General features: G+C 39.4%; 4 protein-coding genes and 2 long non-coding RNA genes across 6 annotated transcripts; 1 reads left to right on the top strand and 5 right to left on the bottom strand.

Moving 5' to 3' along the window:
- Window positions 1-17: 17 nt before the first annotated feature.
- On the bottom strand, window positions 18-3041 carry LOC131324381 (uncharacterized). The gene is made up of 2 exons (XR_009199317.1): window positions 1009-3041; window positions 18-780 (listed from the first exon to the last, which is right to left on the bottom strand). It is a non-coding gene; the product is annotated as an uncharacterized LOC131324381 (long non-coding RNA).
- A 113-nt stretch (window positions 3042-3154) lies between these two features.
- Window positions 3155-4697, bottom strand: LOC131323689 (uncharacterized). The gene is made up of 3 exons (XM_058355536.1): window positions 3759-4697; window positions 3275-3407; window positions 3155-3192 (listed from the first exon to the last, which is right to left on the bottom strand). Exons 1-3 carry the CDS (start codon window positions 4695-4697, stop codon window positions 3155-3157), a joined length of 1110 nt encoding a protein of 369 aa, XP_058211519.1.
- A 2882-nt stretch (window positions 4698-7579) lies between these two features.
- On the bottom strand, window positions 7580-10710 carry LOC131323688 (anthocyanidin 3-O-glucosyltransferase 2-like). The gene is made up of 3 exons (XM_058355535.1): window positions 10687-10710; window positions 7807-7899; window positions 7580-7717 (listed from the first exon to the last, which is right to left on the bottom strand). The coding sequence occupies exons 1-3, from the start codon at window positions 10708-10710 to the stop codon at window positions 7580-7582; spliced, it is 255 nt and encodes an 84-aa protein (XP_058211518.1).
- A 1034-nt stretch (window positions 10711-11744) lies between these two features.
- Window positions 11745-12343, bottom strand: LOC131324380 (UDP-glycosyltransferase 71A16-like). The gene has a single exon (XM_058356323.1). It carries the CDS (start codon window positions 12227-12229, stop codon window positions 11888-11890), a length of 342 nt encoding a protein of 113 aa, XP_058212306.1. The 5' UTR covers window positions 12230-12343; the 3' UTR covers window positions 11745-11887.
- A 9368-nt stretch (window positions 12344-21711) lies between these two features.
- On the bottom strand, window positions 21712-25561 carry LOC131324374 (anthocyanidin 3-O-glucosyltransferase 2-like). The gene is made up of 2 exons (XM_058356317.1): window positions 24580-25561; window positions 21712-22737 (listed from the first exon to the last, which is right to left on the bottom strand). The coding sequence occupies exons 1-2, from the start codon at window positions 25459-25461 to the stop codon at window positions 22138-22140; spliced, it is 1482 nt and encodes a 493-aa protein (XP_058212300.1). The 5' UTR covers window positions 25462-25561; the 3' UTR covers window positions 21712-22137.
- LOC131324382 (uncharacterized) lies at window positions 22583-24373 on the top strand. Its single transcript, XR_009199318.1, has 3 exons — window positions 22583-22768; window positions 23044-23380; window positions 23769-24373. It is a non-coding gene; the product is annotated as an uncharacterized LOC131324382 (long non-coding RNA).
- Window positions 25562-27966: the final 2405 nt, after the last annotated feature.

Below are 27966 nucleotides of genomic sequence, written 5' to 3'. Positions count from 1 at the left end.
CTGGGTTTGATGTAATCTTTTTTTTTTTTATTGGCAAAAGAATTTTATTAATCTCCGAACAGAAAGTTACAAAGATTAAATGGGAGCGGGAAGAAAGCGGCATCACAACCAAAAACCTACATCCCAACTATGTTGGCATGTAGGCTAAGGACAATCATATGTCACCCGCTACCAAAGAAAAAAAAGAAGTTAGCTAGGAGCCAACGGAAAAGAAAAACAAGACCAAATTCTACTAGCCACATACTCCGCAACTAAACCATCGTAACCAAAAGGGAATGGATTTGAGACCACCAAGACCCAAAAGTGTCATAGGTACTAACCGTCTCGAAAAATCCGTTGACGATATTATCATCAACAGCAGCAAAGCAATGGAAGTGAAACATGGAGCACCAAACCTCTTAGACAGCTTTACTTCGTATACAGCTAAAACAAACAGGGAACTGCCAATAAAACCACATCATCATAGAGATTTTCCAGGGGAAGCAAATCTGATTTTGAACTGCACCTGGCAATGAGCTTCCTATCCATCGACAGCATGAAACATTTGGATGTTGAGGCACGAACAGAACTGGAAAGACTGTATCTAAGGAAACGAATCCCTATCATCTACAGACAAACCAGAACACGCAGCAGCCGAGCATCAGACAACAAGATCAAACCAGCAACAAAACACTACACATGACAGACCAACAAAGACCCAGACTCAACCGACGCAACCCAGAGCACACTGACCTGACCACCATCAGCAACCCAAAAACAAAGGCAGAGGGATACAAATGCCTTGTTTGGATGATGTTTTGAAAATTTTTGAGTTTAATTAATTTGTGGGTAATGAGTGGAGAGAAAAAATAGGGTGATGATTAGAGGTAGGGATAATGGGTAGAGAGAGAAATGAGAATAATGATTGAAGATAGGAGAGAGAAATGAGATTAATAATTGAAAGTAGGGGTAATGAGTATTTTTTGAGTCTGACTTTTTTTTTCAAACTGGCCCAAACAAAGCATAAACAACCAAAAGCAGAAAAAACCAGCACAAAACCAAGACAACCCAACCCAACGATAACCAAAGACCAAAGCCAAACAAGCACCACAAACCAAACAGAACACTAACCAACACCACCACGGGCACCACCCCTTAAACACAATTACCAGATTCACAAAAATGACAAAATACCAGAAGCCCAAACAAAACTCAGACACAACTAACATGACCCTGCCAAGCCCCAAAAAAAAAAAAGAGACTCCCAAAACCCGCACCATACACAGAAAACTTAAGAACTGTGAATCTTAGCAGCTTTCAATTTCCTGACTCATTGGATGCATCTTTTGATAGCCTCCACTGTGTATTCTTTAAGATCATAACAAGCTTTCAACCATAAAGCAATCTTGGTCTTGATATTCTCCACTAACTTCGCCTCATCAAAAACTTTATTCCTGAATAGGATGTGGTTCCTCTCGATCCAGATGGACCAGATTATGGCATAGAAGCATATTTCCCAACTCCCTTTTTCCACAGATTTGAATTTATTAGTGAACCACCAACACAAAAGCTCATTCAGACTAGAAGGACAAACCCACATGTTACCCCACCAATTCAGAATATTGGACCATATCTTCCAAGATATGGGACAATGTAAAAAGAGGCGAGGCACAGTTTCCAATTCCAGAGAGCAGAAAGGGCATAAACCCTCCTCACCATTCTTTTGATTCAAAATATTCCTTTTCAACAGTTCCGAACCAGTTGCAACTTTTTCTTGGATCGCTTGCCATAAGAAAACCTTAAACTTTGAAAGGACATGCATTCTTCCAAATCATTTTGCATAGAGGTCCAATATGGTTCTGTGAATTAAACACATTCTCCCACTTTTCATAACAAGATTTAACAGAGAAGTTTTCAGTTTGGTTATTCCATCTCCATCTCAAGGAGTCTTTTTTGCTGGGCTGCAATGTTATAGCATTCAAACTACATTTTAGCTCATTCTCCTCCTCCTTTTCCCAGGAGAATAATCTTCTTCTATACGTTAGATTCCATAACATATTAGAAGAATCATAAATCTCCCCAACACTGGCATTCTTTTGATTAGAAGCGTTAAATAGAATAGGGAATGCATACCTCAGTGCTTGGTTGCCATACCAGACATCTTTCCAAAAAGAAGTTTGTAACCCAGAGCCCACTTTGATCCAGAAACCCTCTGCAATGATCATTTCAAGATTTGAGCCTTCTTTACCTATTTCACAGATATCCCCCCATATTTTTCAGAAACTGCCTTGCTTGTTCAATTGAGAAGGTAGCCACATGGAACCAGATTCACCATACTTCCCATTGATTGCTTTCACCCACAGTGCATCTTTTTCCACCCCAAATCTCCACCATTTACATAGTAATGCTGCATTCTGAATTAAGAGTCTTTTGATACCCAAACCTCCTATTTTCTTGCTTTTAGTTACCCTATCCCATCCAACCATATGAAGCTTTCTTTTCTCATTTGTATCACCCCATAAGAACTGCCTTTGAATCTTCTCAAGCTTTCTTGCAACTGTTACGGGCATTTTGAATAGGGACATATAATACAAAGGTAAATTACCTAGATTAGAGTTAATAAGTGTTAGCCTTCCCCCACAGAGTGATGTACTTCCTATTATAAAAGGCTAATTTTTTTCTCAAAATTCTCAATAACAGACTTCCATGTATCAATCCTCCTAGGATTTGCCCCCAAAGGAAGCCCCAAATATTGAATGGAAGATCCACCACTTTACACCCCAAGATCTTAGCATAAGACAACAATTTCAGCTGGCATACCAATACCACATAATTGGCTTTTAGAGAAGTTGATTTTCAAGCCAGAAATTAGCTGAAAAGGAAAACAAAATTCCCATAATTGATTGGACCTCCTCCCTGTTATTTTTACAAAAAATGATGGTATTGTCAGCAAATTGTAAATGGGAAATGACTGGACCATTTACACCCAAACTGATTCCAGAAATAACACCTTCTGCCTTGGCTCTTTTAAAAAGGATGTTTAACCCTTCTGCAACAATATTAAAGAGCAAAGGAGACAGGGGATCACCCTGTCTAAGCCCCCTTTCCATTGAGAATTCAGCTGTAGGAGAACCATTGATCAGAACAGATAAGGATGCAGTTGTGATACAAGCTTTTATCCAAGAAATCCATCTTCTGCCACAACCAAACTTCCTGAGCATTGTGAACAGATAATTCCAATTGACACTGTCATATGCTTTTTCAAAGTCCAATTTAAGAACAAGCCCTTGTTTACCACTCTTCTTCCAGCTATCTATCACTTCGTTTGCAATGAGGATTCCATCCAGGATTTGTCTTTCCCCCAGAAATGCAGCTTGGGTTTCACCCACAAGGCTGGGAACAACCTTTTTGAATCTGTTTGTGAGCACCTTGACAGCAGCTTATACAGCCAACCCACCATGCTAATGGCCCTGAATTCTTTGAATGAGAATGCATCTTCAACCTTAGGAATGAGGGCAACAAAAGTAGAGTTAATACTTTTTGTTAGCTTGCAGTTGGAGTGGAAACCTGTTTAATTGTCGCTGGATCATCATATTGTATTCCCTCATATTCAATGGTTCCAATGAAATTCCTTCTATATTTGTTTTTAGCACAAATTTGAAAAAATCTTGAGTTCCTATCACCTAGTCTGATCCACTTATTCCTTGATTTCTGTCTCCAGAAGCTTTCGTTAGTTTTCTCTAGAGACAAAATTCATGTCTGCATTTCTCTCTATTCACCATTTCCCCACCATTCAAACACCTTTGCTCCGCTAGCAAGCCAAATTGATGTAACTTTTTCTTTAGATCATCCATCTTTGTCACAATATTGCAGAAATCAGAGGAGTTCCATATCTTAACCTTCTCCTTAACTTCCCTTAGCTTTTGCATGATCCTTACACCAGCCCACCTATAACAACTCCCATTTTCCCAAACCTCTTTAATAATCTGTTCGCACTTCGGATTAGAAAACCAGGCATTTATGAATCTGAAAGGTTTTGGTCCCCAGTCTTTGGAAGCATCAGATAACATGATAGGACAATGGTTTGAAGTTATTCTTGGTAGACCCCATTGAAACACAGAAAACTTGTCCAACCGTTCTTGCGGAACTAGAAATCTGTCAATTCTAGACTGAATGTTTTCTTCTTGGACATTAGACCATGTGAATTTTCTCCCAACCATTGGCAAATCGATGACCTCCATACAATTGATAAACTCCTGAAAATCTCTAATACCCCTATCAACTCTTGAACACCCTGATCTCTCACCAGTGGATTTAATTTCATTAAAATCCCCTCCCAAGACCCATGGCATATTGAATCTGATTTTACGAGCTTTGATTTCATTCCATACATCTCTTCTCTCTATATAGTTATTCGGAGCATACACATTCAAAATGACGCAAGGGAAGTTACCAGAAATGTTACCTCTTATGAGAATGAATTTTTTTCTTGAAATGACCTCTTCAAATTTAAAGACGTTATTTTTCCATATGGTAATTGCCCCACCTGAAGCCCCTTCAGCCTGAACCACAGCAAACTCAAAATCAGCATCAAACCATATCCTTTGCATGATGAATCTATCAACAACTTCCAGCTTTGATTCTTGTAGTAATAAAAACTCCGGTTTCTTGTCAGCCACCAATTTTCTAAGACATCTCTTCTTAAAATCACTAGACATGCCCCTGATATTCCAAGACACTATCTTCGTACTTCTCCATACCAGACCCTTCACTTTCTTGATAGAACTTGGAACCTGTTCTTGTGTTCTTCGATGTTAAGTTGAACTAGTCTGTTAACCACTGCTTCGTCACTCTCATGATGAATGACACCCAACTTCTTGCTTGTTTCCACTGCGTCCCTGAAAGTTTTGAGTATTACTTGGGTTCTATGACGAATATCTCCAGAATCAACGGAACCCGATTGTTCCAAATGACTCAATGGGCCCCTAACACCTAGAATCTCTGTTAAGTCTTCTCTTTTTGACTCTAGATTCCTTCGGAATACCATTTTGAACCTCTTGATTCTGGATAATATGCTCAACAAGGGGGTCCAGAATTGGATCAGGCACAGGTTCACGATTCTCCTTGTGTTGATCCTCAGCAATTTTTGCCCGCTCCACTTGGCGTTCCTCAATACTTGTTGGTTATACTCCCTCCGTCCTATAATGTTTGTCCGGTTTATAAAACGAGAACGTAAAAATTATACGATTTTTGCTAGAAAAATTCAAATTTTTTTCAACAATTCACTAGATATCAATGGGTTCTTTTAATTTATGAAAAAAGTTTGAATTTTTTCTTAAAAAGAATGCATTATTTTGGAATTCTCGTTTTACGGATCGAACAAACATTTTAGAACGAATGGAGTAATTATTAAATATTAACAGCAGATCCCCCCACCACTAACTCTCCAGATTCCTGAACCACATTCTCAGTGTTAATTACAGCCTCTCTTGGGACCTGCAATAGTCTAGAGCTACCATCCTTACTATAGTAAGGTGGTTTGATGTACTCTTTGGTTGAAGTTATAACATTATCTGTTATCTGTTATCGATCGGCCAAAAAAAAAATATAATAAAGAATTACAAATATACTGGTTAACTTTCTTTTTTTTTATCAACAAAAATATATTTCATTATCTCAAAACAAAAAGTATAAAGATAATAGGGACTTGGGTTCACCGGCCTGACCACCTAAGACCTTTTTCGCCAAACACACGAAGGAAACTGATTTAAGCTCAACAAGCTGAGTCCAACTCAGAAGGACAAATCCTAATTAAAAAACCCAATGGTCAGTAAAGAACCAACCCAACCCAAAACAAAACCTAAAAAGAAATCCTAATATCCAAACCCCAACACCACTGCCGCAAATCCAAAACCACCAAAAGCAAAACACCCCGGCCAACACCAAGCCGCCGACAAACATCCCCGAACCAACCACAACCGCCACCAATAGCAGCCACCAAAGCGAAAACCGGCGATGCACGCTCGCGCCAACCACCAAACAAACCAGAGGAGGGACGGCCACAAGGCACGGCCAAGGGTCGTTGTGCTGCCTACAAACACCCAAAACGTCACTGTAGCCCTCTTAATTAAGATTTATTAAAATCAAATTCGCCCTCTTAATTAAGATTTATTAAAATAGAGAATAACGCCATATATTTGGAATTCTATAGCAAAATTGTTCATCAAGCTCTAGTCCTATTTCTTCATTTATGTCTTACGGTGAACAAATGCAAGGCCATACATGCATATATGATATGCCCAGGAAACAAACTTCATAAAGGCCAACTACTCATTAATTTCCATGTAGCCTCCACATGCTTATATCTACATCTAATCAAAGACGGATTCAGAAATGTTGTTTAGTAAGAGCATCTAGTTAATCATAGTGACGAAAATTTATTTTTTATAGTTAACCACAATAAGATCGTATACAAATAAGGGATGCATTACAAACTTCAAAAATATATAACACATACTTTCGCTTGAATTATGTAAAAATGAGTACAAAATGTCAGACAAAATTTGACAGTATGTTTTACAAGAACGTTGACAAGTTTTAAAATGATCGATATAGTTTTATTAAAGACATTATTTTAAAATATTGCTCTTAGACGGTTAAATACATACAATATTATTGAGAAAGAATCGATCTAAATAGACAAATAATTCGGAAACCAACAAGTATAAATGTCCCATATGACGAAGTTGAAACATAAAACTAATTATATATGTATATTTTTGAGATATATATCCAAATGTGTATGTGAAGTAGCATACTTAATTTCATAACTATGCTAAATATACGAAAATATAACAAAATTATTTTATTTCAAGTGGGGCACGTGCTCCCCTTTCCCTTCGTCCCTGCATCTAACAAGAGCGCGTGCATACACACTCTTCTCAATGCACTCGTGGAATTTTAGCTAAGATAGAAGTTGTGGACAACTTTTTGTCACTATTTTGTAGTCAAGTTGTTTCGATATATAGACAACTTTTTATCCTGCTTTTGTGTCTTAGAGAAAGAAAATGAGTTGGGTGTTTTAGTTTAGTAAAATAAACTTAACAGAAGGCAATAAATTTTAGAGAAGAAATACGGTGGAAACAAGGCCTTAATTTACTCACCCCCGCTAAAATTAACACACTTTTTATGGCAACCATAAAACTCAAATTTCCTTCTCTTCCATCTCAATCCACACACCTACACGCCTTAACTCTTTCCTTTTCTTTTTTTTTTAAACTTGCATATAATTTGCACTGAAGGAAAATATGGGCGTTACATCACCTATGGGGAGTGTACGTTAATAATGACATCCTCGATAAAGCGTGCAATAGAATTATACGTTGACCCCCATCCTTTATGGCAATCTTGCTCTTTCACTCATTTCCTTCACATTTTGCTTGATTCCTTCAGTGTGACTTTTACCCCCGTTCTCCATCAATTTTCTTATCCCATTCTCTATCTCATCTGCCGTCACTAACTTAGGCTTAGTACTATCACACCTCATATCCTTCCTGTAGTCCAACTTTATGTCAACGGCCAATCCCAATTCCCTTACCATCTAAAACGCATTCATTTGTTGTTCAGCATACATCGGCCACGTGGCCATTGGCACACCGCACCACAAGCTCTCTAACATAGAGTTCCATCCACAGTGTGACACAAACCCTCCTACAGCCTCGTGGGATAGCACTGCCACCTATGGGGACCAACCGATCACTTTCCCAATCTCTGTTGTATGTTCCAGGAATCCTTCTGTTAGCACTTGGCTCAAGTCTTGGTACTCACTCGGCATCTCTCTTTTTCCCTTTGGCGGAGGCTGTCGGACAGACCACAGGAAGCGGTGCTTGCTTTGCTCAGGGCCTGTGCTATCTCCTTCACCTGCAATGGCAGAACAAATGTTTTTCTTGGTGTTATTAATCAAAACTGAAATATTTTTGTCCCAGATTTGTAGTTGGAATAGTAAAGTGTAGGTTGGAAATTTAACATAGACTTTAATGGGTTTTTGTTTAAGAAAAAAAAACGGAATCATTATTTAAAATTAACGCCATCCTTTGCTTTGACATACTAGCTAGCTAGTACTCCTATTCTTAAATGAGTGTCTACTTTCATCGGGGGCGGATCCACCATAGGGCACGTGGGGTCACGTGTCCCCACGTCCTTAAAAAAAATTGTGATTTTGTATATATATTATTTATGTCAAATGAATGTACATAGTTGTCTATTTGTGCAGTGATAAAGTGCTCTCCCTATAAACAAGAGTTCCTAGGTTTGAGACTGCGCCATACTCTCCTTTGGGATTTTTTTGCCTTTTCCCCAAAAGGCAGTAAAAAAATGTCTTCTTTTTTTTTTTTTCCAAAAGGCAGTAGAAAATAGTAGTGCGTACCTTATTTTTTATACTATTTGTGGGTTCAAGTCTACCCCCATATTGCATTTGTATACTTTTGGTCCCAAAACTGTAATCGTAGAATTAGTAATAGAAAAATAGATGATGAACATGTGACAATATTGTTTTAAAGCATATAGTCAAGGTGCGCAAATTTGCCCAAGTAGCTAGTTATTAAAATACCTATATACTTTAAAATTGTTAATTTATCATGAATGCTAAAATTATTTTGGAGTAAATGTGCTTAACTGTAACTCGTATATTACGGAACAAAAAAAATTGGTGCCCCTACTATGTCAATTCCTGGGTCTGCCACTGACTTTCACTATTATTGAGCTCTCAAGAAAATATTTTTATTTATTTTTCAATTTATGACATGTTATTCATGCAATATAGATCTTGTTTGATATATTTCAATTAGTTCTATTACACAAAATTTTTAAAATTATTTAAAATCACATAAATTCTTAGATATTGACGATTTTCTAAGTGACACTTATGTCGAAAAAAGACTCTCATTTAGGAACGGTGGAGGGAGTATTACTTTTCATAGAATTTTGTGGGTTCTAAATCAGTGGCAGACACATAATTTGGACCAGTGGGGGCTCGAATCATACCTATTTTTAAATTAATAAGAAAAAAAATAGTCTATAACATAACTATTGTTACTTACTAGATCTAAGAAGAAGACGACATTGTGTAAATATACATAATCACATTTATTTATATAAGCATGACAAAAAAATGTACTAGTTTTTTTTACACATACTCCCTCCGTCTCTATTTAAATGATCACTATTTCAATTTGGGTTATCCCAAAATAAGTGTCAAATTTGAAAAGTTAATTGGTAAAGTGAAGGATAATTTTGAAAAGTGGAGGTAAAAGTTAATATGAAAAGTGATAATTTTGGAAAATTGAGGTAAAGGTTGCTGTGAAAAGTGTAAAGTGGAGAGAAAAGTTAATAAAAAAAATGTAAAGTAGAGGTGAAAGTTGACTCCTAAAACTATGTATTTTTTCAAACTGTGACATTTAAAAATGGACAGAGGGAGTATATAGAAACTTTATCAACCTTTTTCACTGGAGAGAATTGCAGGGACCGATTCAATAGAAGTTTTGCAAATTAACTTGAAAATATAGTATCATTAGTGGGATAATTGGGAGGTGTGCAGGGACCAGGCCCCCCTTCACCTCCCTAAGTCTGCCCCTGTTTCCAATAGTCTAGCTTGAAAATATGACATATCGCCATCAGGTTTTGAAATTTTTTAACAAATAATTCGAGGAGCAATGTTTACGTGATCGTGTATGAGTATTACATTGTAAGTACCATTTGAAGTATTATTATTACATTGATAAAATGTGCTCTACTACACGGTAAATATAACACATTTACCAATAAGTGGTCATGACACATCACATGAAACTCAACTTATAATACTCAGATATAGTCACAAAACATTTGCATGATCAAAATGACTTCACTAGCAGTTGGATAGGAAGCTGTGATCAACCAACTGCTTACTAAATCCAGGAAAATGGGAAGTGAATGGAACTCAGTAGAATGCAAGATAAGTTGCTCTTAGGCAGGCACCCCGTATGTGTCCTGTCTACAACTTTTGGGGAGGGACCTCAACTTGCTAACTGAACTACTATTTGATACTCCTTTCGTTTCTAAATGAGAATTCCTCTTTAGAATTTCATTTTTTTTTAGGGAATATGTAATCATTACATGTAATTTTCATCATTACCTTTATGTTCTATCTATTTTGCATCATTTGTATTCAAATAAGAGAGGACACTTTTGGAATTTTATTAAATTTTCACTTCTATTTTTGAAAAGGAACATTCATTTTGGAACATTCCAAAATGGAATAAGGGACTCTCAATTGGAAATGGAGAGAGTATAAAAAAAAGGATTGGAATTATTTTGTTTTCCATTTTAAAAAGATAGAGCTCGTTTGGAGATGGAGGGTGTGAAAAAAAAGGATTGGAATTATTTTGTTTTCTATTTTAAAAAGATAGAGCTTGTTTGGAGTTTCCGAGCGTCTGTTTTGAATGAGTAATTATTCCATGCTCTTAAGACGCTGCATGGTGGTGTCCAAACTATATATTCTTATAGCACATTTATGTGTTATATACATGTTGCATGAAAATCACACAAATATGTGGTCGAGAAAGAATTTGGGACACTGTGTGACATTGCCCCAAGCGCATTATATAATTTTCTATTTGAACCAAGTTTGGACTTCGGAGTATAAAATGTTCAAGTTATGCTTCGACTCACCTGTTCGCCGTCGAAGCTTCCCATGCTACCGAAGCAAAAGAACACCACCGACGATGGAGGCTGTATCGGCCGGTTCGTACCGGAGTTTGAGGGTGTCAATCCATAGATTTAAATATCGGCCGGTACGAACCGTATCGGCCGGTTCGTACCGGAATTTGAGGGTGCCGATTCGGATATAGGCCAGTATACCGGGGAGACTGTAAATCGCAGGCGAACTGGCAGATTTCCAATACGTATCGGGCTGCACCGGTTTTTTGGACCGGTTCGGGGAAAAGAACGTTTTTCAGGAAGAAAAAAGGGAAAAAAACACAGGGCTAATTCTGGGGGGGGGGGGGGGAAACGTTTCGGAATTTTAGCAAAATATAGGCTTATCGCAATGTGTGCGCGAGGCTCAAATCCCGGATTTGCTTCAAATTGAAGCCCATTTTTCTGAGCGCGCGAGACATCTCCTTGAGTCCTCATTCACAAACCCACTAAAGTGCAAATTCATTTAAAAAGATAGAAGTTTTGTAACTTGTCAATGTGGGACTAGAGAAAAGTAAGCCAATGTTGGGGGCAAAAGCCGCAAAAGTATATTTTTCAAGTTTTATACATGTTGCTGATGATTTTTAAAAATTCACGACCGCGACACCCGATTCCCGCGACATATGACCGATACGTCCCAATACCGATATACCGCGACGGCGACCGATACCGCGATTTAAAACTATGGGCTGATCATCCAACCACCTCATGATCTGGATCACCTCCTCATCCTCCTCCTTTTCGTCCTTCACGAGGTGAAGAACGGTCCCACGGGGTATATCGGCGGGACCTTATCATCCTCGGCGAGGCGCTTGACCACGTAGGATTCCAGCTCTTCAAACGTATTGACCATAATGCCCTTTGTTTCTCTCAACCTCTTGGCAACACCCAAAATAAATGCGGACCCCCCTTCCTTGTGCAGCACCGAAGAAGGCAACACCTTTGCTGGGACTGGATTCACGAAAACCGGTACTTCCAACTCGGCGTCCGAGTCCTTCAACTCGGTAACGTCCTGGTTGCAGTCCCTGGTTAGGGTATCGAGGTGGAACAAGAGGCCGAGAACGGCACAGCTGGTGGTGAAGAAAACGTAGGTGGGGAGCCCGAACTCGGCCGCCACGTCCATCATCGGGGTGCAGAACATGTCGACGACGAACCCGGTGAGTCGACCCGACTGGGTCTAGATATGCATCTTCGTTACGTGATCTCTCACGTGGCGCTTGTTCATGTTGACAAACTCCGACATGAAGTTGCCGGAGTTCTTGGACCGAAGCTCCGCGACTGCCGCCGCCTCGTCATCTTGAGGGAGGTGAACGAACTTTAACCTATCCTCCGCCGCCTGTAGTAGCAGCGATTGGGTGGTTGAGATGACTTTTGATTTATCAAACGGGGTTTTCATTATGAGGACCGTGATTGACAGACGGTGGTCTCGGCCGATGAGTCGCTTGGCCATCTCCACCGTTGCCGCCAGGTGGCCCATTCCAGAGGCAGGGATAAACACCAGCTCCGCCGCCGCCGCCATTATTTCGATCACCCGTTTATTGTGCTCCAACAGTCCAACTAGCTAGCTAGGACGAGTATTGTTGTTGTTCTTTGAGATGGAGAGAGGGTACTTTGGTGGAATTGCTAATTTATAGACGTCCAAAAAATTGTTGATCAGAAGAAACTTGGTCTTTCTGTTGGGAGAAGTTTTTTAAGTTTCTGGTTGGCACGGTCACGTGGTGCCGAGCACCATTTCGGCGGCCGTCCAAACGTATTTTGGATGGTTCGAATCTGTTTAGGTAATTTTATTTTTAGTATAAAATTACCAAAACACTTCTTCAAGCTCAAATAATTTTGGACCGTCTAAAACACATTTGGATGACCGAAATGCGTGCTCGGCACCACGTGACCCATGTCCGCTCAGCACTGAAAAATTTCTCTTCTATTGGACTTGGAGACCACGAAAGAAATAGTAAAAGTATTTCTAGTATATTGTTTTGAGTGATTATTCAGTGCCCTGGGCAGAACGTGTGGTGCCTCAATCCCACTTTGCAATGTAGAGTGGATCTAGGGCACCACGTGTCTTCCCTCAGATGCAATAAATAATTTTTTCCATTTTAGTGGTTTGTATTTGGTATTTACTCAATTAAAAGTTTAGGAACACAATTTTAAAACAAATTTTCGGACACAGTTTGCCTAGAACTATTCGATTTCAGCGAGCTAGATGTAACAAATGGTAGGTTAATTCTGAACACGTGTCTGGAGTTGTGTTTCAAAATTGTACTTGTAGTAATGTTTTGATTCAATATTCAGAATGTTGTGTTCATCGTGTGATACTTTCGAGTAGAGGTATCAAACGTGCGTGTCGTGTCGTGCCGTGCCATTCAACTTCCGTGCCAACCGTTTTTCGTGTCGTGCCGTGCCGTGCCCGTTTACTTAAATCGCGTCGTACCGTGCTATTTTCAATCGTGTCGTGCCGTGCCGTGCCCATTTACTTAAATCGTGTCGTGTCGTGCCGTGCTGTTTTTCAATCGTGTCGTGCCGGGCCGGGCCCATTTACTTAAATCGTGTCGTGCTGTGCCGATCCGTTTTTTAATCGTGTCTTGTCGTGCCGTTTTTCAATCATGTCATGCCGGGTTGGGCCCATTTACTTAAATCGTGTCGTGCCGTGCTGGCCCGTTTTTTAATCTTGTAGTGCCATTTTCAATCGTGCCGGTTGGGCCCATTTACTTAAATCTTGTCGTGCCATGTTGGCCCATTTTTTAATCGTGTCGTGCTTCGTGACATGCCCGTTATTATTTGATTGCCGTTTTTAATCGTGTCGTGCCCATTTAGAGGTGTCAAACAGGTCGTGCTTCAAATTCAAGTTCCATAGGACTTGGGTTTGAATTACATGGAGGTTTTTTTCTTTAAAATTAGTTTTTTCTTTATTTATTTTTAGTTGTTCCAATTTAAAAGCTTATTTTTTATAAATTATGAAACTAAAATGCCTTGTTTTGTAATTAAAATTATTGTCATTTAATCACATTATATTCATGAGTCACAAATCAAATTAATAACTTTTTTCCCGTGTCTTGTGTTGTGCCCGGCTAGAACCGTGTCATGTCGTGCCCAGCCAAAACCATGTCGTGCCGTGCCCATTCAACTACCGTGTCGGGCCCGTGCCCGGCTAGAACCGTGTCGTGCCGTGCCGTGCCCATTCAACTATCGTGTCGTGCCGTGCTGTGCCAGGCCAACTTCTGTGCCGTGCCCGTGCCGTGCCTGCCCACTTCCGTGCCCCGTGCCAATCCGCGTGCCCACTAAAACCATGCCATGTCGTGGCGTGCCAGGGCACGACCGTACCCGTGCCCGTGCCGTGCCACATTTAACCGTGTCGTGCCTGTGTCGTGCTGTGTCAGCCCGACCCATTTGACACCCCTACTTTCGAGTCTTCGATGAATCACAATTCAATAGCTATAACATGATTACATGCACACTTTTGTAAAATGAGTGAAAAATAGAGAAACCTACCAACAAATCAACACGATGTCTTAATTGAATATATATTGGATAGTTAAGAGTTGGTCCTACTGTAGACACTAAAGTTTTGGCGTGACTTAATTGCCATCCAATTAATTGAGATAACAAATTATCTTGATTAATTATTTTGTGTGCCCCTGTTGGGAATGCAGACAAATTTCAGCAACAAAGTCAACAACAGGGATTCGCGGCAGGGTGTCACTACCAGGCAGGTCCTGTGGCCAGGAGAGGTCCAGCGACCAGTAGGCTCTCTGGTAGTGGTTCTGCTGAAGAGTCCAGCTGTCACTTATGATTTGTCTATAAATTTTAGTTTCTGTATTCATTTGTTAAGTGTTGCCGGGGAGAAAAAATTCTAGAGGGAGAAAGTGCAAGAGAACTTTTATGAGAGAGAAAAGAAAAGACTTGTAATCTTTCGTTTTCTCCGTTCATGATGTACTGATATGGTTCCCATGGTTTTTTTTTCTCGCGTTGAGATTTTTCACGTATATCTGTGTGTTTTGTTTTTCTGTTTATCTTTTTCTTCCTTTTCTTTGGTTTCTTTTTCTGTTATGATAGTATCCCAAGATCCTAAATATTTTTGTTCGTTGTGAGTCAAGTATGCAGCTGTTCGAGGGTTTTCTCCAACACCTCCATTAATGCAAAGTGCATGCAATGACATGGTTTCCAACTAGTTAGTTTTCCACAGATGATCAGTTTTCTATCGAATTCACTTTGTGACATGTGAGAGGGAGCTAAGCCAAATGCGGTGTACAATTACAAAGATTGTAAAAGAAAATCAAATACGCCCTATTAATTGGGATTAATTAAAATAGAGGATAACGCCATATAATTGAAATTCTGTAGCTAAATTGTTCATCAAGCTCTAGTCCTATTTTTTCGTTTATGTCTTACGGTGAACAAATGCATGGCCATGCATGCATATATGAGATGCCCAGAAAACAACCTTCATAAGGGCCACCTACGTTCTCATAAACTCCCATTTCCCATGTAGCCTCTACATGCTTGTATCTGCTTCTAACACAAGCGCGCGAGCAGAGACACTCTTCTCAATACACTCGTAGCGTTTTAGATAAGCTAAAAAGTTGTGGACAACTTTTTGTCCACAACTTTTTGTCACTATTTTGTAGTCAAGTTTTTTTCACATTTAGACAACTTTTTATCCTGCTTTGAGTTTCAGAGGAAGAAAATGTGTTGGATATTTTAGTTTAGTGAAATAAACTTAACGGAAAGGCAATAAATTTTAGAAAAGAAATAAGGTACGTGGAAACAAGGCCTTAATTTACTCACCCCCGCTACCCTCAACCAAATTACACTCTCTCCCCCATCTTAAATTTCGAATTGCACTTTTTATGACCACCATAAAACTCAAATCTACTTCTCTTTTTTGATCAGGAACACAAACATATCATATATAGAAGAAAAACATACAGAAGAAAAACAGTACAAGGACGGACACTACTGGTCCAAAATACAAAAAAAAAAAAACAACCAAAACAACAAACAAAACATAAAAAACAAAAGCCACAAAAACCAAAATGCCGGAGTTAGACCCATCGATCATACTCGTGAGGGTGGGTGGAGTGACAAGCGGAGAGGCCAGGTATAGGAAGAGCAACACTCGAGATGACCCGGCACAGCAACTTGAGTATGTTCTGCCGCAGACTAGAGGGCTGAATCCACTGACTGACGCTGCTACAATCTACTTCTCTGACATACACAGCATTTCAATCCACACATCTACACCTACGCCTTAACTCTTTCCTATTTTTTTTTTTAAACTTTTTTTTTTTATCGGCAAAAAGATTTTATTATTAAAACTTGATATGGGTACATCAAGAAAAAAGAAACCTAAACCATGATATTGATACATGGAAAAAGATTAAAAGGACTTCCAATAGAGCATTGGAAGAGAGGAGGCAAAGGCCGAAACACAGCAGGCCGGAAAAAGCAGTATGAATATATCCTAAATCAGAAAAATAAGCCAGACACCATACCTGGAACATCCTCCGAGCAGCAACAGCAGATAGTAGGCAGTAGGAGCACAGATTCAGAGCAGCATCAGAAATGCAAGGCGGTAGGAAACACAAATTCAAAAGCAAACATTGGTCCACCTTGAGATCTTGCTTTCACTTCAATCAACAAGGAATTTCGGACAACTTTACAGCACATTGTTAGAAATATGTAAACCCAATTTGGGTATTTCTTTGTTTACTTTTTGGGGGCTTTCATGTAATATTTTTATACTTTTGTACCTAGTATGTAATATGTTAAAAGGTGGGTCTAGAATTTAGTACTAGAAATATCTAGTGGTGTGTGTCTTTGTCTTTGTAAGAAAAAAAAGAAGAAAAAAAAAAAACGTAGACAGCGAGAAAAGAGAAAATTGAGAAAAAAGGGCTTTGTGTGCTCCTGTGTGTGCTGTGTTTGAAGGTGAAGAAAAAGGCTTTGTAAAGCTTGAATCAAGTGAAGGAAAATCAGAACTTTTCAGTGCCCAGATAAGTTTATTCATTGCTGTATTTCCTGCTCTGTTTTGTGGCTGAAAACTGCATGTTTCTAGCTTGATAGTGTGTTGAGAATTTGATCTGTTACTGCTGCGTTTCTGCTGTGATTTTACACAGTTTGTGACTGTTTTGTGGTGATATTTGTTTGTGCATTTGGGCCCTTATTTCCCCCAACAAATCTTGTATCAGAGCTTAGGGCTTGTTGCTTGAAATTAGGGCTTTTATTGGTGTATTTGTGCTTTGATCTGTGATGACTGCCATGAATAATTTCCTCCACCCCCAAATTTCTAGATTGGGGAAAGATAATTATGAAAATTGGAGTATACAAATGAAAATGTTGTTGGGTTATCAAGATTAGTGGGATCTTGTTGAAAATGGGTTTGAACAACCCGCTTCGAAGGAGGATGAAGAGAGATTGACGGAAGGTCAAAAGGTTTTACTCAAGCAAATGAGAAACAAAGATAAGAAAGCCTTGTTTCAAATCTATCAAGCCATTGATGAGTCTAACTTTGAGAAAATCTCCTCCGCAACCACGTCCAAAGAAGCTTGGGATATCCTCCGGAATGCAAATAGAGGTATTGACAAAACCATAAAGATGAGACTTCAAGTTTTGAGGGGTGAATTTGAATCTTTGGAAATGAAGGATAATGAGACCATCGCGGAGTATTTTACTAGAACCATGGTGATTGTGAATCAAATTAGAAGGTATGGTGGCAACCTTGATAATGTATGTGTGGTGGAGAAAATCTTACGATCTCTAAATGGTAAATTTGAGTATGTGGTTCCCGCCGTTGAAGAGTCAAAGGATACTTCCACCATGACGATTGATCAATTAATGACAACACTTGAAGTTCATGAGCAAAGGTTGAACAAGAAGGCTTCAAGCTCTCTTAAGCAAGCACTCCAATCCAAACTTTCTTTCAAGGATGCAAAGGATGATCAAGGGGGTACCTCTCAAAGCGGAAGAGGAAGAGGCTATGACGGTCGTGGTAGAGGCTATGATGGCCGTGGTAGAGGCTATGGAAATCGTCGAAGAGGCTTTGAAAGCCATGGAAGAGGTTATGCGAATAGAGGTAGAGGTGGAAGAAACACTAGTGAAGGTGGAAGAGGCCAAAACTCATATGCTCTAAGAGGAAGAGGAAGAGTTAGAGGAGGTGGCGATTACAACCGCTCTTATAATCGGAGTGGTTATGACAAGAGGAATGTTGAATGCTATAATTGTCACAAATTTGGGCACTATAGCTATGAGTGTAGATCAAAGTCAAGCAGTGAAGTTGGTGAGCAAGCTAACTATGTGGAGAAAGAGTACAAAGAAGTTGGGCCTACTTTGTTGCTAGCTTACAATGGGTCCAATGGAGATCAAAGCGATGTATGGCTTCTTGATACCAGGGCAAGCAATCATATGTGTGGCAAGAAGAGCATGTTTATTGAACTAGATGAGGCGGTGCAAGGCCATGTGACATTTGGCGACCACTCCAAAGTTTCAGTGAAAGGTAAAGGTAAGATTCTAATCAAACTCAAGAATGGTAATCATGATTTTATTTCCGATGTTTATTATGTTCCGGATATGAAAAATAATATCTTGAGTTTAGGCCAACTTTTGGAGAAGGGATATGATATTTGCATGAAGAATCTTTATCTTACTATTAAAGATGCTTGTGGAAATTTGATTGCTCATGTGAAAATGTCAAAGAATAGAATATTTTCTTTAAATATTCAACATGATGCTATGAAATGCTTTAATGCTATTGTTAAGGATAATGCTACTGTTAAGGATAATGCTTGGTTGTGGCACTTGAGGTTTGCGCATCTTAATTTTGGTGGTTTGAAGCTTTTATCAACTAAAGATATGGTGAGAGGCTTGCCTTTTATTGATCATCCCAATAAAGTTTGTGAAGGGTGCATTCTTGGCAAACACCATCGATTGAGCATTCCTAAAGAAGCAAGATGGCGAGCATCAAAGCCTTTGGAGCTTGTGCACACCGATGTATGTGATCCTTTGAAACACATGACAAATGGCAAGAATAGGTACTTCCTCACTTTCATTGATGACTATAGCCGGAAGACTTGGGTGTATTTTCTAAAGAGGAAGTCGGAGGTGTTTGATAAATTCAAAGAGTTTAAGACTCTTGTTGAGAAGCAAAGTGGCAACTATATCAAGATGTTGAGAACCGATCATGGTGGTGAATATACTTCCAATGCCTTCGAGAATTTTTGCAAAGAGCATGGTATTGTGCACCAAGTGACTCCATCCTATACGCCACAATTGAATGGAGTTGCCGAAAGGAAGAATAGAACAATCTTGAATATGACTAGAAGCATGTTGAAAGGAAAGCGCTTGCCTAGAGAATTCTGGGCCGAAGCCGTTGCATGTGCCGTTTATCTCTTGAACCGTTGTCCAACTAAAAGTGTTCGCTTCAAGACACCAGAGAGGCATGGAGCTCATTCAAGCCAAGTGCTTCTCATCTTAGAGTTTTTGGGTGCATTGCATATGCAAAGATTCCGGAAGCTAGAAGAACAAAGCTTGATGACAAAGGTGAAAAATGCATTTTTCTTGGCTATGGTGATAAAACAATGGGTTGTAAATTATACAACCCTCTTACCAAGAAGGTGATCATGAGTAGAGATGTAATATTTGAAGAAGAAGAAATGTGGGATTGGAAGGAAAAAGAAGCCACCAATGATGTTGAGCTTGTTCTTGAAGAAGAAGAGATGGAAGTGCCAAATGAAGTTGAAAGAGAGCCACAATCTCCTCCACATGGATCCCCCTCATCTTATAGAAGTGATTCTTCCTCACCATCATCATCATCATCGGAGGCTAGTTCAAGTGAAAGGCCAAGGAAAACAAGAAACTTGCAAGAAATTTATGAAGAAATCGAAATGGAGGAAGACAACTTGAATTTGTTTTGTTTCTTTATGGATATGGATTGTAAACCTATTGGCTATGAAGAAGCCATTCAAGAGAAGAAATTGAAGAAAGCTATGGATGAAGAAATCAATGTAATTGAGAAGAATGGTACATGGGTACTCACTAGTCTACCACAAGACCACAAAGCAATTGGAGTGAAATGAGTGTATAAGACAAAGAGAAATGCAAGTGGTGACGTTCAAAGATACAAGGCAAGATTGGTTGCTAAAGGTTACAAGCAAAGAGCCGGAATTGACTACGGTGAAGTGTTTGCTCCCGTTGCCTGAATGGAGACTATTAGATTGATGATTTCTTTGGCCGCCCAACATAAATGGAAGATTTATCAACTTGATGTGAAATCAGCGTTTTTAAATGGCTTCCTTGAAGAAGAGATTTATGTGGAATAACCCTTGGGGTATGTCAAAGTTGGGCAAGAAGACAAAGTGTATAAGTTGAAAAAAACTCTTTATGGGCTAAAACAAGCACCACGTGCTTGGAATGCTAGAATTGATAAAAACTTTGTGGAGAATGGCTTTGAAAAATGTCCTTATGAGCATGCGTTGTACACTAAGGTGGATGCCAATGGAAATTTTTTGCTTGTGTGCCTATATGTTGATGATTTGATCTTTACCGGGAATGCTCCTAACATGTTCAAAGAGTTCAAGAAAAGTATGATTCGGGAGTTTGAGATGACTAACATTGGCTTGATGTCTCACTTTCTTGGCTTTGAAGTTGAGCAAATGGAAGATGAAATTTTTATTTCGCAAAGTGGCTATGCAAAGGAAGTGCTTAAAAGATTTGGAATGGACTCTTGCAATCCGGTGAACACTCCCGTGGAAAGTGGAGTAGAGCTTCGAAAGAGTACTAATGGTGGCAATGTTGATCCGACTTACTTTAAAAGTCTTGTTGGAAGTCTCCGGTATCTCACTTGCACTAGGCCAGACATACTTTATGGTGTTGGGTTGATTAGTAGATACATGGAAGAACCGGACCAATCACATCTTAATGCGGCAAAGAGAATCCTTCGTTACATCAAAGATACACTCAATGATGGCATGCTTTATTCTTGTGTAGATGATTTTAAGCTTGTTGGATATTCCGATAGTGATTGGGGAAGAGATTTAGATGAAAGGAAAAGTACTTCGGGCTTTGCTTTCTTTATGGCAAATGCGATTTTTTACTTGGTCTTCTAAGAAGCCCATTGTTACTTTGTCTACTTGTGAAGTGGAGTATGTGGCCGCTAACTCCGCCGTTTGCCATGCTATTTGGTTGAGAAATTTGTTGGAGAACTTGGGATTTCCACAAGGAAGTCCCACGGAGGTGCATGTTGATAATAGATCGGCAATCGCGTTGGCAAAGAATCCGGTATTTCATGAAAGGAGCAAGCATATTGATACTCGTTTTCACTTCATCCGGGAGCATGTGAAGCAAAAGGAAGTGGAGCTAGTTTATTGCAAGTCCTATGATCAAGTTGCTGATATTTTCACAAAACCTTTGAAGCATGACGTGTTTGGAAGATTGAAGTTGATGCTTGGCATGAAGACTTTTGGAAATTGGGTTTAAGGGGGGATGTTAGAAATATGTAAACCCAATTTGGGTATTTCTTTGTTTACTTTTTGGGGGCTTTCATGTAATATTTTTATACTTTTGTACCTAGTATGTAATATGTTAAAAGGTGGGTCTAGAATCTAGTACTAGAAATATCTAGTGGTGTGTGTCTTTGTCTTTGTAAGAAAAAAAAGAAGGAAAAAAAAAAACGTAGACAAAGAGAAAAGAGAAAAGAAAAAAGGGCTTTGTGTGCTCCTGTGTGTGCTGTGTTTGAAGGTGAAGAAAAAGGCTTTGTAAAGCTTGAATCAAGTGAAGGAAAATCAGAATTTTTCGGTGCCCAGATAAGTTTATTCATTGCTATATTTCCTGCTCTGTTTTGTGGCTGAAAACTGCATGTTTCTAGCTTGATAGTGTGCTGAGAATTTGATCTGTTACTGCTGCGTTTCTGCTGTGATTTTACACAGTTTGTGACTGTTTTGTGGTGATATTTGTGTGTGCATTTGGGCCCTTATTTCCCCAACACACTTATCATCTTGAAAGAGAGGTACATAGCTGAAAATCTCAGGATAGAAATCTTCACCATAGGGAACTTGGAGAAGACTTTCGAAATAGGAGGAAATAGAGCCTCTAAGTCATCGCAACACAGAGATTATCTCCCAAAATCCAACATGAATCCACCAACACATTATTAGAGACCATCAGCACCAACACTATGAAAACACAATTGGGACACCTGTTGATATAGGACTTGAGCCTTTGATTTACTTTAGACGTAGCACCTTCCTTCTGAATTAGCAATCCAAAACATCTCTTAGCCCTCCCAAATTAGGAGTTGAAAGAGATAAACTCCCAGCAGTTCATTCACAGAGAAAGATACAAACCCCTCATCATAGGAGCCTCTTAACAGAATGTTAAAAACAAAATGTTACAGTCAAGATCATTTTCCACGAAGGAAAATACGGGGCATTACAATAACTATGAGGAGTGCACGTTAATGATGACATCCTCGATAAAGCGTCCAATAGAATTATACGACGATCCTCCTTCCTTTATGGCAACCTTACTCTTTTTGCTCATTTCCTTCACCTTTAGTTTGATTCCTTCAGTACTACTTTTATCCCCGTTCTCCATCAATCTTCGTATCCCATTCTCTATCTCATCTGCCGTCACTAACTTAGGCTCAATACTACTATACCTCATATCCCTCTTGTAGTCCAACTTAATGTCAACGGCCAATCCCAATTCCCTTACCAGCTGAAACGCATTCATTTGTTGTTCGGCATACATTGGCCATGTGGCCACGGGCACACCGCACCACAAACTCTCCAATGTAGAGTTCCACCCGCAGTGTGACACGAACCCTCCTACAGCCTTGTGGGATAGCACTGCCACCTGTGGGGACCAACCGATCACTTTCCCAATCTCTGCTGTACGTTCCAGGAATCCTTCTGGTAGCACTTGGCTCAAGTCTTGGTACTCATTTGGCATCTCTATTTTTCCCTTTGGCGGAGGCTGTCGAAGAGACCACAAGAATCGGTGCTTGCTTTGTTCTAGGGCCTGTGCTATCTCCCTCACCTATAATGGCAAAACATGAGTTTTTCTTGAGGTTAATTATCAAAACCGAAATTCGTTGCGTCCAAGATTTGTAGTTGGAAAACTGAAGTGTAGGTTGGAATTTAATATAGACTTTAATGGGTCTTTGTTTAAAGAAAAAAAAGGAATCATTGTTTAAAATTAGAAAAATGATTTTGCTACTCCAGTTTCTTTTAATGTCAATCCCTTGAAAGTGTATTTTTGCACAAAAAAAATACTTGCAGGAGAGTGTCGTTAACAAAAAAAGGAGTAGCAAAATCAGCAGTCTAAAATTAATGCTATCTTGAGGTTAATTATCAAAACCGAAATTCTTTGGGTCCAAGATTTGTAGTTGGAAAAGTGAAGTATTGGTTGGAATTTAAGATAGACTTTAATGGGTCTTTGTTTATTTAAAGAAAAAAGGAATCGTTGTTTAAAATTAATGCTATCATGTGCTTTTGACATACTAGCTAGTACTCTCTCCCTTCTGAGAGTTCACTTTCATTATTATTGAGCTCTAAAAAAAAAATCTATGTTTTTCAAATTAGGAGGTATGCAGAAGCACGGGCCCAGGTCCCCTTGCACATCTCTATGTCTGCGTCTGGTTCAAATAGTCTAGCTTGAAAATATGACATATCACAGTCAGGTTGTTAAGAAAATAGAGTCTCATATTGTTTGGGACTGAAATGGGTGATCACTAAATAACATTTGGAACCTTTTCACTCATTGTCAATTGGTTTTGAGATGGATATAAAGTTTTCACATGGTATCAGAGCGGGACCCGTTCCACCCCACATTTTAAAAATTAACAATCCACACCCCACGATGACAGACCAGCAAAAAGGTTGCACGATGATAGGACCTAAAAGTGGCCACACGTGACAGACCTCAAATGCGGCTGCACGTGAGGGGTGATGTTAAGAAAATAGAATCCCACATTGCTTGGGAGTGGAATGAGTGATCACTAAATAACATTTGGGACATCTCCACTCATTGCCAATTGATTTTGAAATAGATATAAAATTTCCAGATAGGTATTCAAAAAGCAATGCTTTTAGTAACTATGTATAAGTATCATATTTTGATTACCACGTGAGATGTTAAAATTGAAAAAATTGGATGCATGTGCTCCACTATTTTTGATGCTATATATAAATGCTTGATTATAATTATTGTTTTCTATTTTAAAGAGGGAGAGCTCATTTCGAGTTTCCTTAGAGCGTCTACTTTGAACGGGTAATAATTCAATGCTCCTATGATACTACGTGGCAATACCTAAGCTATTTTCAATTGCACATTTGTGTGCGCTCCATATACGTTGTGATGGAAATTATACAAATGAGTGATGGAAAAAAGCTATACAAATGTATGAGTGGTGAAGAAAAGAATATGGGATACTACGTGACAAGTGCCCAGGGGCATTAAATAATTTTTCATTTGAACCAAGCTTTTGTTGAAACGGTAATGATTCCCGCACATACTTTTGTGCACATATCATGCACATACATTTTTGTGGGGCCCATATCAGGGTTCCGCAAAATGATCCAAACCGCTCATCTTTTTTAAAATATTTTTTGGAGGGTTTCTGTAAAAAATCAGCTCCAACGGATATCGGTAAGGGCTTTATTAGAAATCGTAGGGCGAATCATTCTGTTTTGCCCTACGATTTCTGAAAAAGCTCTTACCAATATCCGTCGGAGCTGATTTTTCACAGGAACCCTTCCAAAAATATTTAAAAAAAGATTGAGCGGTTTAAATCATTTTTTAAGACTCCGATATAGACCCCACAAAAATGTATATGCATGATATGTGAATGAAATATGTTCAAATTATGCTTCGACTCACCTGTTCGCCGTTGAAGCTTCCCATGCTCCCGAAGCACAAGAACACCACCGACGACAGAGGCTGATCATCCAACCACCTCATGATCTGGATCACCTCCTCATCCTCCTCCTTTTCGTCCTTCACCAGGTGAAGTACGGGTCCCACCGGGTAGATCGGAGGGACCATATCATCCTTGGCGAGGCGCTTGACCGCATAGGATTCCAGCTCCTCAAAGGTATTGACCATAATGCCCTTTGTTTCTCTCAACCTCTTGGCAACACCCAACATAAATGTAGACCCCCCTTCCTTGTGCAGCACCACTCCAGGCAACACCTTCGCCGGGACTGGGTTCACAAAAACCGGTACTTCCAACTCAGCGTCCGAGTCCTTCAACTCAGTAACATCCTCGTTGCGGCTTAGGGTATCGAGGTGGAATATGAGGCCGAGAAAAGCACAGTTGGAGGTGAAGAAAGCGTAGGTGGGGAGCCCGAACTCGGCCGCCACGTCCATCATCGGGATGCAGAACATGTCGACGACGAACCCGGCGAGTCGACCCGACTCGGTCGAGGCCATCATCTTTGTTACGTGATCTCTCACGTGGTGCTTGTTCATGTTGACGAATTCCGACATGAAGTTGCCGGCGTTCTTGGTCCGGAGCTCCGTCGCCGCCTCCTCGTCTTGAGGGAGCTCGACGAACTTTAACCTATCCTCCGCCGCCTTTAGCAGCAGCGAATGGGTGCTTGAAACGACCTTGGATTTATCAAATGGGGTTTTCATTATAAGGACCGTGATTGACAGACGGTGGTCTCGGCCGATGAGTTGCTTGGCCATCTCCACCGTTGACACCAGGTGACCCATCCCCGGGGAAGGGATAAACACCAGTTCCGTCGCCGCCACCTTCATTTCTCGATTTATTATGCTACAACCGGCTAGGACTAATATGTTGTTCTTAACTTGGTTGTGGCTGTGATTTCAAATTTTATTGAGTGGTTAATTTATAAACGTTCAAAAAGTCAGTAGATCGGAACCTTAGGTCTTTGGTATTGGACTTGTAGACCACGAAAGCCACGAAAGTATGTGCAGTGCGTGGAATCCGTACACTTGTATGTGGAGTTCATACACTTGTGTGTGTGAATGTGTATTTGAATATGTATTTTGACGCGGTCCTAGAATAATTGCAAAAGAAATAGGTAAGAAACTAATTTTCTGGCAATTGATGTCATGGCTTTGCTGGCACTATACAAAAGTATTTCTTATTATATGTCCAGAACTATTCATCTAAGCGAGCTAGATGTGTCAAACGGTTAATTCTAAACACGTGTCTGGAGTTATGCAGTGATTGCGGGTCAGATTCATTTGGTTGACCACCGCACAAATTATGTAGTGATTGCGGGTCGGATTCATTTAGTTGACCACCGCACAATGAGGACAAACCCCGAGTTCTTGAAAGCACCCGGAGAGTTTATCACATGGAGCCTTTTTCTCTCCTATATATAAAGAAGACATCCCAAGAAAGAGATAATTACATGGATTAAAATAGATATGCTTTTTTTTATAATATAAATAGATATACTTTGATACTTTTGCTTCGAGCTTTGATAAAAAAATAATTTACAGAAAGTAAGAGGCGGCGGAGGCCGGTCTCAACAACCTTCCTGATTTATTTATATTCAATTCCTTAGGTTAGAAAAATAATTAATCATCAGTTATCAAATACTCCCTCCGTCCCATTTTAAATGTCCCCTACGAAAATTCTTAAATTTTCAAACCCCAAAAATTAAATTTTCTTTATATTCTTTTTTTTACACTAATTTAAAGTACTCAATGAATATTTTAATTTGGTGTAAGAAATTAAAATATACTATAAAAAATATATTTTTTGGGAGTTTGAAAATGCACGAACACCCATAGAAGACATTTAAAGTATGACAGAGAGTATCATTTTGCATTGATTTTTTCCCGTAAGGTTAGTTGTAAATTTATTTATGAAGCTTATTGTATCAAACATGTCCATCACATATTTTTCACAGTATCAAAGTATATCCTTATCAATGGTCTTGTAATCTAATGACACTTCCTCACATCTTTTACATAGAAAGTAAAGATTTGATCTCATCAAAAGCGTGAGTACTTGAAATGATGGTCGGTGTTTTTTGGGCTTACTCCACCCATACGCCACAGCAGTAAATTAGGCTAGAGTCCAAAAGGAGTGGGCTATTGGCCTTTTAATCCATGTTATATTTTGATAATGCCCAGAATCCATAGTTTTAAAAGTTGTAACGTATTAGGTCCATTAAGAGCATCCGCATTAGTGTCGCCTCTTTCCTCTTTAAACTAAAGTAGCAAGTGAAAATTGGAAAAACACCCCAAAAGACTTCAGTATCAGCCTCGCTTCCTCCCTGGTTATTTTACAAAATATGTAACTTTGTAACAGTGCCTCGTCTAGCTAGACGAGCAACTGTTCATGTAGTAAACACAATATACTCTCATATTCAAGCAATTGAAGCTGGAGCAAGTGGACTCTGGACCAAACGTTGTCATGTGGCCGATCACACAATTAGTGGATCTGGTTTGTCACCGTAGCTTGGTCGTGGTGGATCTAGTCCCAAGTCTTGGTGTATCTGGAAATTTTCTTTGAGCCACACCAAGAGTGAATTCTGCCGAGCTTGGAATCCTAGCGAAAGTGCAGGTGGGCTTGGGCAAAGAAGTCATAGTGGATTGGGGGAGGAAGTCGGTTGCTTGCCGTTTGAGACAATTTTGTGATCAGTTTTGGGGCTGGGGTTGAGAACCGAATTTCCGACGTCTCGACAAGCCCACTCTAGCCACCGGACGGTTGATCGGAGCCGATCAAAAATTCTAAAAAAAAAATCGAGTGGTAAACAACGTCATGCGATGTGTGTAGGTGGCCGATCCAAACACTTAATTTTTTGTATACAATGCTCCGATCAGCCGTCCGATGGCCGAAGTGGGCCCGGCGTGGCGTCGGGAATTCAGTCGGGAATCCCCGGTCGGAAACTGTAGTCTCTCTCTTTTCAAGCTCAAGTCTGTAAACACTTTTTTTTTTGGAAATGATAATATCAAAACAGGTTTTTATTAGTATCAAAATCATTTTTGTTTGTGCCAAAATTCTAGTGTACAAAATGTTTGTACCATTTGTAATGTACGAGACGTTTATACGCTAGAGTTTCGACACTAATAAAAACAGTTTTGACATTATCATTTTCTCTTTATTTTTTTTGAAAAGTTGAAACTTTACGAAAACTCGTCAGTAGTCTTTCTTTTTTTATTGTCCCGTGTTAGGAATCTAAAGATTCTCAGGGTGGGTTCCGCATTTTTTTTTTAAACCTTATTTTAAAAAAATAAAAGTTAATTTCAAATTTAAATATAATAAAAATAAATAATAATTTT

This window comes from Rhododendron vialii, chromosome 4a, assembly GCF_030253575.1.
Source record: "Rhododendron vialii isolate Sample 1 chromosome 4a, ASM3025357v1".
In the NCBI taxonomy this organism is placed as follows: domain Eukaryota; kingdom Viridiplantae; phylum Streptophyta; class Magnoliopsida; order Ericales; family Ericaceae; genus Rhododendron; species Rhododendron vialii.
Note: the sequence above shows the minus strand (reverse complement) of the source record. Positions and strands in the feature narration are given on the sequence as shown.